At 45.8% G+C, this 11,007-nt stretch overlaps 1 protein-coding gene across 2 annotated transcripts; it reads left to right on the top strand.

Annotated features, from left to right (window-relative positions):
* Window positions 1-279: 279 nt before the first annotated feature.
* KLHL38 (kelch like family member 38) lies at window positions 280-10,048 on the top strand. Of its 2 annotated transcripts, none has more exons than XM_069005439.1 (4): window positions 280-470; window positions 1,018-2,125; window positions 3,876-3,981; window positions 5,494-10,048. In XM_069005439.1, exons 2-4 carry the CDS (start codon window positions 1,145-1,147, stop codon window positions 5,778-5,780), a joined length of 1,374 nt encoding a protein of 457 aa, XP_068861540.1. In that variant the 5' UTR covers window positions 280-470; window positions 1,018-1,144; the 3' UTR covers window positions 5,781-10,048. The 2 variants fall into 2 exon arrangements, with proteins under 2 accessions (XP_068861540.1, XP_068861539.1); XM_069005438.1 differs by having other exon boundaries at window positions 1,018-2,494.
* Window positions 10,049-11,007: the final 959 nt, after the last annotated feature.

Raw genomic sequence — 11,007 nt, 5'->3', positions numbered from 1 at the left:
CAGACTGTTTACAGGCTTCTAGAGTTCCCAGGCACTTTAGGACAGGGTCCTGCCGCTGTTTCCAAGTGGACAGCCAGGACTTTTATAAGTGAACTTTCCTCTCCGTGTCTATTTATTATATGTAAACATTTGCCAGAAAAACACCACTCGGGCATGCTCAGAACCAGCCAGGTCATTGCAAAAGGCAGCGGCGGCGTCACATGTGATAAGAGCGCGGAGCCCGTGTGCGCCTATTCTTAGCGCTGGAATGTTCACAATGCCCCGCGCCCGCCGCTCCTGCGCACAGCGCCCGGCAGCGGCACCACTGGCTGCGGCATAAACACGGCCAGAAATCACCCTCTATGAATCACCTACCTACTGAAAGAAACCTCCCGTGGGTTTATAGGTTTTTGTCCAGGCTCTAGCTATGGAAAAACTCAGCAGAGAATAAACGACTGAGAGTAAGTGCATGCAGTGAAGGACAACAGAAGGTAAACGTTTCTACCCTTCGGTTCCACTGCAGGTTGAGCAGTTAAGCCATGACCGTAGATACTCATCATATTGTTCTGCCTGGCACTTAATTTAGTCATTGTGTGTCTGATTAACATAAAAAAACCACAGCTAAGCAGAGTTAATAAATAACTTTTAATGCAGATTCCCAGTCTCTAGGGTTCCTTTGCCCTGCTGCAGAGTTCAGCTCTGCCAGATTTGCATTCTTTGAGAGTGACTAACCCTGGAGGAAAGAAGCACAAGCTACTAAACTGCTAATACTTTAAAATAGTGAATAAATGTCTAAGTGCGTTTATTCAACATGATTAAAATGGACAAACCAATTGCTTCAGCCATCCAGCTTTAATCCAAAATCAGTGAGATAACTTCAGTGCTTTTGCTTCTTGCCAAGGACACAGGCAGTGCTGACCTCAGAGCTGCAACCTATCTGATAATTGTATGAAAATTTTAAAGGGTCTTAGCGACCTTTTGGCTTCTTTATTATTTTCCCACTGTGCTTAACCCATGTTCCATTTTTATGTGTAATAGTGAACGGATATTTACAGCAACATCAAAGTCCCGATTTGTTCCCTTGGAGCTGGATATTTCAATAAAAGCTGCTAAGAATTTGGGTTTTTTCCGCCAAGTCCAGAATTCATCTCTCTCTAATTTTGCAATGGAAGAGGGATCCACTGAAGAGTTTCTCTTCAAAGACCAGGACTTCTCCTCTGAACTGCTGAGGCAGCTGAATGCTCTGCGGCAGAGCAGGATGCTAACTGATGTTACCCTCTGCTCTGGGGGCTTTGAAATCCCCTGCCACCGAAATGTGCTGGCTTCCAGCAGTCCATACTTCAAGGCAATGTTCTGTAACAACTTCAGGGAGAGTCACCAGCCTAAAGTCATTCTGAAGGGCATCAACGCTGATATTTTGGATCAGATTGTCCTTTATGTTTACACAGGGGAGATTCTTATATCCACTGAGAACGTCTTGTGTCTCTTGGAGACTGCATCCATGCTGCAGTACACTAAGCTGTTTGAGGCCTGCTCTACCTACCTCCAAGACAAGCTGACTCCTGACAACTGTCTGAGCATGATCAGACTGGCAAAAGTCTTGAACTGCCAAAGCCTGAATAAGAAAGCCAAGGCTATGGCTTTGAAATGCTTTCCTGTGGTGGCCTCTTCTGAGGACCTGAAGGACCTCTGTCCCATGGAGCTCATTGATTACCTTGGGGATGATGAACTCTGTGGGGAGGAGGAGCAGGTCTTTGAGGCACTGATGGTCTGGATCCGTCATGACCTCCAGGCACGACAAGGCTACATCCAAGAGCTGTTCAAGAAGGTCCGACTTCAGTATGTCCATCCAACTTTCCTGTTCCATTTCATTGCTAATGACTCACTCGTTCAGTCCTCACCCACTTGCAGGAGCATCCTGGAGTCAGCCCGGAGACACATGTTTTCCTTGTACAGCACCAACACACCTGACATCAAACCCATGATGCATGTTCCTCGCAGGTACTCCAACCAAGAGTTCCTCATCATCATTGGTGGCAGGAAGGACAGCCAGCAGACAACAAGGGATGTCCTGCTATATGATGACAAGACGAACCAATGGCTGAGCCTGGCCAAACTTCCCATGCGCCTGTACAAAGCCTCTGCAGTGAGTTTACACAGCAATATTTTTGTGCTCGGAGGGATGCCTGTTAGCAATAAGAAAAGCCTGGTCAGTGGTAATATTTACATTTACTCCCTCAAACTCAATCAGTGGAGGTTGATTGAGCACATGTTAGTTCCACGTTACTCCCACAGAAGCCTGGCATATAAAAATTATATTTTATCATTCGGTGGAATTGGCGAAAACCAGGAAATCCTGAATTCTGTGGAAAGATATGATAGTGTCTACAACACCTGTGAGAGCATGGCAAACATGCCTGTTGCTGTTCTTCACCCTGCTGTTGCTGCAAAAGATCAGAGGGTTTACCTCTTTGGGGGAGAAGATATTATGCAAAACCCTGTTCGGCTTATCCAGGTAATGCCTGTTGTAGGCAATTTCTTCTAAGGTATTTATTCAGCAGTCCATCACCTCCATGAGGAAATCAAACCACTCAAAAAACTTCCTTTTGTGTTGCAGCAAGAGGCAGGACGAATAGATCCATGGCCTCACGGAGCATTGCAGCTCTTCCATTTTCCCCTTCTGAAAGTTTTTCAGGCAGCAGCCCTGAGGCACTGCTTTGGGTGTCAGTCAGCTGTGCCTCTGCTGGGCACTAGGGCCAGGGTGGCTGCAATACCATGGCAGGCAGCAGCAGCTCCCCTGCCTGGCTTCATGCCTGTAGCCAATCTCACCAAAATCAGAGCTTTCCACTTGGCGCCGAGCTGGGGTCTCAGCCATGCACCTGCTCGCTCGCAGCAAACGCAAACGCTCGCGATCGTTAGAGCGATTAGATACTCACTCATCAAAGGGCCAGAACTTAAACTGACAGTCATTTTGTGTAAACAGTTGTGTTAAAAATGTGGCTCCTGCCACATGTTGCTGGCTCTCCGCCTGCTTTCAGCCGTTACACTCTATTAGGAGAAAAAAATACATTAAATATTTTCTTATCTGATTTGATGCTTTAGCAACATTGTAATGTTTCTTTTTCCCATGACTATTTTTCAGTGTTTGAGGTGCTTTAACTAAGAAGGATCATTAAGGCTAAGATGGTAACCAGGACATGAGCAATGCTTTGTGGTTATAATGGTACTTCATTATCAGGGGGAAGGAAGTGTATTTATCAGTTAGTGGGAAGATGCCCTGGTGATATTTGCTATATTAGGAAGCGGGTAACATGACATAAAAGGTTGTGTCACCCAGATGCAGGTGATTGAATGATCATCATCTAGCAACTGCTCTTTTTCTCACATAAATCGATGACTTAGATCCCACTCTTAAGTCCCTTTGCCAGTCTGAGTGCATACCAGCCACCAGAAGAAATATAGCAGCTGGGCAAACATGGTGGCTGCCAGCAGAGCTAGGTGAAGTTGAGGTTTGTTTGCCCAGGAAATTGCTAAGGCTAATAAGGAATACACAGAATAAATGGAAAATGAAATGAACCAGCTTGGCCTTTGGGAGAACAAGTTACAGTGATTTAATGGCCACACAAAGATTTACAGCCAAGAAGCTTGCATATGGCAGATGCACTGCTTTAGTGCTTGTGCTAGCATCTTCTGAGCAGACAAGCTTGGGGAACCAGAATGCTTTCCAAGGGGACATATTAGGAAAAAAAGTGGGTACATTCTCAGATTTCCAGCAGTTTGAGCCAGAGGATTGTATTCATTAGGGCAAAATAAAGCCCAGAAGTTCCTCTGTAATTATAGATGTCAGATAAAATGCAATATAAACAGCTGTGTGAGTATCTTTATTTTTTCGTCAGGTTTACCATGTCTCCAGGAATATGTGGTTTCGTATGGAGACCAGAGTAGTGAAGAATGTCTGTGCACCAGCTGTCGTTATTGGAGACCAGATTATCATCGTAGGTGGTAAGGGCTCTGTTTCACCTTCCCTCTCCCTCCCCCTGCCCAGATCCTGTGCATTTTCACAGCCTTCCTGTTTGGAGGGCTCCCTCAAAAAGCACCTGGAGCTTTGGAAGGAAAGGAGGAGTGTGCCCACCCTCCATACACTTCTCTCATGGAGTCTCTTTGTGATTGAAGTAGAGATCATTCTCCATGAGGCACTTTCTTACTCTAAGTAGCAAGACCTGGGTGGAGGAAACTGAGGAAAAGCCAATGCAAGTTACTGCTCTGCAGAAGGGAGGAAGCCAAGAGTATGGGGGTCCTGCACCTCACCTGCTGACCCACAGCCTGGTCCTCCCTGTCTGCTCTTCTTGGAACAATAGAAAGCAGAGTTACCACAAGGCCATGGATGGCTTGTCAGGATGGGTGGGCTATAGGTCTATGATGTGTTGGTTGGTCTTTTAGCTGCCTCCTGGGGGTAATTGTGAAATGTCCCAAAAGGAGTGTGAAACATCTGGAAAGAGGAAACTTCTCGGTGTCTTTCTCAACCTGAGGACCAGCCTCTGCCCATGGCAGTTGGGTGTGTCATATCATTGAAAATTTGGCACTCTACAGTCCATAATGCTGCTCCCCTGACCACAGACTGGCAGGAGGAAGCACGTGTTGAATTATTTAAGGAAAAATGAGACACATAGTGTCTGTAGCAAAGCAGAGGATTGAACCCAAACTGCACAGGACTTCAACGTGGTGTCACCCCTCAGGGAGAGGCCACTGCTACCCTTTGCAGTGAGAACAGGGGAGAGCTGAGCCCAGAGGTCTGAGACTGTCAGGCTGCTATGTGGTAGACTGCCCTGACCTCAGACTGCACTCATGTTTTTCTACTTGGTACTCCTGGGTACCAAGCTTCCATACCTCCCCTGCTCCAGTGCAGTGGCCCTTTTACCAGCCCTTACCTCTCAGCTGATACGAGGCTATATCACCCCTCAGAGGAAGAGCTGTCCACTGGGTCACTGGCATGGTGGCCAGCACAGACGTGGTGCTGAGGACTTTAGGAGTGGAGTGAGCACTGCTGGCACTATGCTGTTGCATACCCAGCTCCAGTCAGCAGACAGCTACAACTCCAACCCAACAAGGCCCATCCCATGTGCCGTTGGTTTCTGTATTTCCAAGTGAAGCTCTAGGACTCTGTTTGGTAAAAAGAAATATTTTCAGATGTTTGAAGGCACATGCAGGTAACTGCAAACTTTGACCGTGTTTGACAGGTTGGTTGCCTGATCCAATGGGTTTTATGGTGTTAATCAAGCCTTGGCTGCCAGGGTGCTACGAGACAGGATGAGGACAAACAGGAAAGGAGGATAGACAGACAGGCATTCCTGTGACACATCATTGCTTCCTAGTTTAGATATCTTAATTCTTCCAAATTATGTACTAGTATAATAGGTTTTATTGAAGACCAGCAGGAAATATATTATTATTCCTCCTATTGGCCATAAGCACTTAATTCCCATCTGTCTCTTCCACCTCTGGCTTTGCATTCAGGGTACACCCGGAGAATAATTGCTTATGATACAAAAGGCAACAAGTTTGTTAAATGTGCAGACATGAAGGACAGACGAATGCATCATGGGGCCACTGTCATCAAGGACAAGCTGTATGTCACAGGAGGACGATGTCTCACCTCAGACAATGTCATCCAGGACCTGGATTCCTTGGACTGCTATGATCCAGAGACAGACACGTGGACACCAAAGGGAAAACTGCCACACAAACTCTTTGACCATGGGTGCCTTACACTCCAGTGTGTGCCCTGTTCTAACCTTCTCTAAATGACTTTTGGTACTTCCTTGATATTTTGTCCCTTTCTTCCCAGAAAGGAGCCACCTCACTCTGCAGAGAACACATGGGGAATCTTCATGGGGTCATGCAAACTCCTGCCCTCGAAGGCACCAACAGCGTTAGTCCTTCCCAGACCCTGTGCCAGAAAGGTCATGAGCTTTGTGCTCACGCTGCATTCACCTGGCTGATACTGCATGTGGTGCTGCTGAGTCCAGTGTGGAGGCCTTACCCAGCATCTCAAGAGGAAACAGGAAAATGATACTGGGTAAGAACCCAGTGTGGGATTTGTCCTGGTACAGACTTTAAAATGAAAAGTGAATAGGGATGCTGATATCTCCAGGGAAAGTAAGATCTTTGTTGTCATACAAACTCAGCTGCCTGTCACAGCCCTTTGCTGCTCATTGCTGACTGAACTTTCCATTTCCAGTGATGGCAGTGTTTACAATAGGAAGCACCAAGCTCCAGTCTTGTAGCCAGCCCAGGAGCAGCTTCCTGAGTTCACTGTGGTAATCAGCTCATAAGAAATAAAAATTTAATGTTCCTAACAGCAAATTAGAAATTGGCAAAAGACTGATGCTTTGATCTGAGCTCTCATATTGCAACAAGATACAGATTTGACTTCTCTGAGCTAACACTCTTCCACAGTGCAGGGAAGATTTTTGTTCCATCTGCCTGCCCTCTGAAGGAGCAGGAGAAGACAGGATGGAAATTCAGATTGTCTGCATCTTCTTTTTTGAGGGATCTTGTTTTGCAGGGATCTTACCTTTCCTTTTGCATGAGGAATAGCAGTGGGGTTAGTTAGGATGACTTTGGCTGATGGAATTCCTGAAATCTGGAATAGCGGAGAGGACACATGGAGGAAAGGGGATGTAAAAGAGAAGAGGTATTTGGGAGGAACAGTTTCTTTTTCCCTTTCTCCTCTCTCCAAACCACTGGAAAAAAGCCCATGAGACAAAGCCAGTGACAGGAAGCCAGCTTTCCAAGAAGAGCAAGTCTAAATCTGCCACTTGGCAAAACAGCTCTGGCTCCACCAATATTTTTGTGGGGTTCTGCCACTAAGTGCATACTTTTAAAGGGAGGGGATTAATCATCAGACACTGAGCAGGCTGTGAACTGCTGTTAGGTCACTGGGCTTGGTAAGATTGCTGAGATAGCAAGCAGCTTTACAGATAACACTGATCCACCATCTGGAGAAAGGATGGCAGAAACCAACACCTCTTTTTCTTCATATTTGAAAGAAAGTGGGACTTTTCAAAGGGTACAGGACGGCATGAGGAAACCACTCTCAACCTTTCTCTTCAAAAAGGCTGCACAGCTGTGTGGTCACAGGTCACTACCACGTTGCAGGAAACCAGCTCCAGACACTAAGATGCCCTCCCATAAATGGAGCAGGAGTGTGACAGAAATAGTTAACAAACTGGAGGGCTGAAAGGAAGTATTTGGTATCATCTGCTGGTTTAACAATGCAAAATAAAAGGGCTATTATTGTTTGCATGAGCTTTGTGTTCAGGAGTCCCCATTGTTCCCTCCCTTTGTTGATAAAGGGAATTGTTTTTGCACCAGTGGGTATTGCCAGGGTTTCCTTCTAAGAATCTGAGTAAACCTGCAAAAAATGAGTGGGAACTCAAACTCCTCTCCCAGCTCAGAAGCCTTTGGCTAGACTTCTGTTCTGTCTTTCAGTCTCTATCATCATCTCCTCCCTGTGCAAAGCAGAACTAAATCATGGCACTTGCCAAATTGAGCTGGAGCAATGATTCATCCTGCTTCCTCACAGACCAGCTCCGGCTCTCTGGAGAAAGAAGCCTTGTCATGGCCAATTATGGAAAGTCTGCCCCAGGGAGATGTTTATTCCTAACCCTGCAGTGCTGCCTTCCCAAACTCCTTCCTGTTGTGACCCCACTCAGCTCCAAGCTCCAGGAGACACCAGTTGCTGCCATGCATTTTAGCTGACACGGATTCCTGCCAGGCTCGTGACTGTACCCAAAACTGAGGGAAAAAAAAGTTGACTTGAGAGCATAATCCCATGTTTGCAAACCATTGCCACAGTCACTGGTTTATGCTTGGAAGCAAACTTCTTTTTTTTAATTCCCGTATCATGTAACCAATGATTTTCTCTGTGTTCATGTGGGACCAAACAGTATCTTGCACAGCTGTAGCTGGGCAGGAAATGGGGAGTGCAAAAAAGAGGCAGGGTTGCAGCAGAATTGACCATCTTTCCCCCATCTCTTGAGGAGTCCTCACTTCACCCCCAAATCCATGAAGATGCCAAGGGCTATGGCCAGCTCTGCTCTGGCTGCAACCCTGTGCTCCTTCCCTTCACAAACTTCTCACCTCATGCCCATAATTCAAGGAATTTGGGATTGCTGGGCAGTAAATTCAAAACCTGGTTTCTAATAGGCTTCTGTCTTGTGGTCAGTTTTGATACAAACTCTGACAAAGCTTTTGGGGCCCTTTGAAGAAGAAGGGTTGAAATCAGAAAACAGTGTTGAGCCTTTCCAAGACAGACAAGGGATAGCAAAGTTATTCAGTCACGGGTAGGGAGCGGCACACGGAGCTACAGGATGGGATATGCGGCTCTGAGTGGGTGCTATGGGGAGAGGGGATGTTGCTTTTCTAATCAGGTGCTGACCACCACCTGGCCCACCTAGACCAGTACCTAATACCATCCTCACTGCTTTAGAGTTGTAAAAGCACTGCTAGAAAAGGTTGGCCAAGGTACCTCTTTCTCCAGTGTCAGGAGGGGAATTTTCGTAGCAGGATCTGCAAGGTTTTCACTCCCTGATACACTTTTACATGCTTTTTCAGAGGTCTCATCATCTAAATATTCAAGTATTTGATTACTCATTTAGATGGGAATCCCCCATGGGAGAGCAGCAAGTTACTTCACAAATACAATGATGGCTCCGTGAAAAGGTGGGTATTTGTTGCTTTTCATTTAATAACCATGGAAGCCACAGAAAAGAGGATTTTTTAAAAGATTTGTTGATTGACAATCAACTTCTAGAAAGGTTGAGCACCTGCTGCATTTTGTCAAATCAGGGAATGCTCTAAAAGCTCTTCACCTCCAAGGCCGTATTCTCAGGGGTCCTGACAGTCACTAGATCATGGAGACCGTAGGACCACATGGCTGAAAGCAGCCTGCTCCATGGGACAGTGGGTTACCCAGTCCCTCATGGAACTTGTCCAAAACACTGAAAATCTCCCATGAGAGATGCTCTGGTCCTTCCCCAAGTAGGTGTTATTGGCCTCAGAGCTTTTAATACTATTTATCTTCTTTGCTGTACCTTCTGCCACAGAGATAAAGGGCTATTGATTAAGCTTTTAGATACCAAATATTTTTTACATCTTTAAAGTTTATTAGGATGTTTCAAAGTCTGTAGACTAAACAAACACAGCCCTTTCAATCTTTCCTCATAAGTCATGTTTTCTAGACCTCTGATCATTTTTGTTGCTCTCCTCTGGACAATTTTCAGTTTCTTCGTTGGTGGTTTTTTATTTATTTAAGCACAGAACCATGGCTCAGCCTTGCAGTGCTGAGAAGGGCAGTAAACCCTTTCTGCATCTTACCTACAGCATTCCTAGTCTCAGAGCCCAGAAGGATTTTGCTTTTCACAGCAGCAGCACATTACTGACTGGGGTTCAGCTGTCCTTGCAGTTAAGGAATGTTTGCAAGTTTGGGCAAGGTCACATGGAAAGACTGCAGGACATCCAGAATCTCCCAGGGTTATTCCCTAACTCCATCTTTGCTTTGGCTCATTGGAATTCCAAGTCAGAGCCTGTTGAAAACAATGTCTCTCCATGGCTTCAACAAGGGGCTTGGGATCTGGCCCTAATTATTGTGTTCTCAGCTGGGTTCATCACTAATTCTATTAATTTTAACAGCAAATATTTAATGTCTAAGTCATTTTTTTTATACTAGGGGAAAAGTTTCAGGCCAAGAAAGAAAAGGAAGAGAGGAGATTGCATTTTATTTTCAACTTTCTTCCCCTTGCCTTGCTGCAAACCCGGAGCTGAGTCCTGCTCCACAGGCAGCCTGTGGCGGCAGCTTTGCTTTGATCTCAGCAAAGAGTCGTAGGTTAAGCCTGTGTTTTTTCACTGTAACCGTTTATCAAACAATGCAGTCCTTTCCAAGAGCAGCCTTTCTCTTCTGCAGTAATATGTTTATAATTATAATGCATTTCCTGCTTCTTTTTGATTAAATACACCTGACAAAGTAGGAAAGATGTCAATGTATAAATAAATGGGCACACTGAGTTCATTGCTTTGTCAGTCCTCTTTTTCCAAATGCCAAGGAGTTCATTGTGAGGTGAATCCTCTAGCTGAGAAGGAAACAATTGGGTAGAGCATATATGAATAGCGTACAGGGTAATTTATCCCTGGCATTGTTCCTTAGCCTGACCTGAGAGCCATTAATAATTGACAGCAGCAAAAACAATCCCTTTTTAAAAATATATACATCCATGCTTTTTTTCCAGCTGCTTGAGAGCTGCCCCACAGAAGTTGAAGTCCTATTCCCCATGGCACAATGAGCATGAATTCCTCAGTGCAAGGTTGCACCAGCAAAGGAGCTGAGATCTGCTAATTAGTGAACTGCTAATAATGTTTTCAGTGGCTAAATCCAATGAGTTTGCCCACAGTGCAAATGAAGCAGAGTTCATATGGACAAACTGGTGTCTCAGGCTGCTGGTGCCACCAATGTCCACAGGGCTCCTCAGGGTTTGTGTTGGAGCCCTGAGAGATTGATCTGGCCTCTTCTGTTTATTGATGTTTCCAAAATAGTAGCAGAGTAGTGAGGAGCCCAACTGCTCTGTCACTCGGCAGGTCACCCACTGGCTCCAGCTGCCGCCTGTCACTTCTCTCCCCAGGGCTCTTTGTTTGCCTGCACTTCTTTCATGTTGCAAGAACCCTTTCCCAGAAAAGCAAGCAGCAGCCCATCTTGAGCAGCCCTGGGCCAACAGGCGCATGTGTCACGGCTGCTTTAAACACAAGGCATCCCCACAGCTGTTAGAGACTTTTGGCTTAAGAGTCAGGGGTGAGCCATGAGATAAAACATTGCTGGAGGTGGGAAAAGGTGGAAGAATCTGGTCCACTTCTTCATCTGGTGAGGAAGATGCTTGTAACCATCCTCCTATATCTAATCTTCCCATGTCTAGTTCTCTGAAGTTTGTTTCTTGACCAGGCTGTGCCTTCTGATGAATAAGCAATGTCCCACCACCC

The sequence above is a fragment of the Aphelocoma coerulescens genome, chromosome 2, assembly GCF_041296385.1.
Source record: "Aphelocoma coerulescens isolate FSJ_1873_10779 chromosome 2, UR_Acoe_1.0, whole genome shotgun sequence".
Classification (NCBI taxonomy): Eukaryota; Metazoa; Chordata; class Aves; order Passeriformes; family Corvidae; genus Aphelocoma; species Aphelocoma coerulescens.
This window is presented reverse-complemented; position numbering and strand designations above follow the sequence as displayed.

Bases quoted from the DNA above. Each gene is read 5' to 3' on its own strand.
- KLHL38 (XM_069005438.1), top strand. From the start codon at position 1,145: ATGGAAGAGGGATCCACTGAAGAGTTTCTCTTCAAAGACCAGGACTTC. The intron at 2,495-3,875 runs GTAATGCCTGTT...TTTTTTCGTCAG, and splicing joins ACCCTGTTCGGCTTATCCAG to GTTTACCATGTCTCCAGGAA. The intron at 3,982-5,493 runs GTAAGGGCTCTG...CTTTGCATTCAG, and splicing joins CCAGATTATCATCGTAGGTG to GGTACACCCGGAGAATAATT.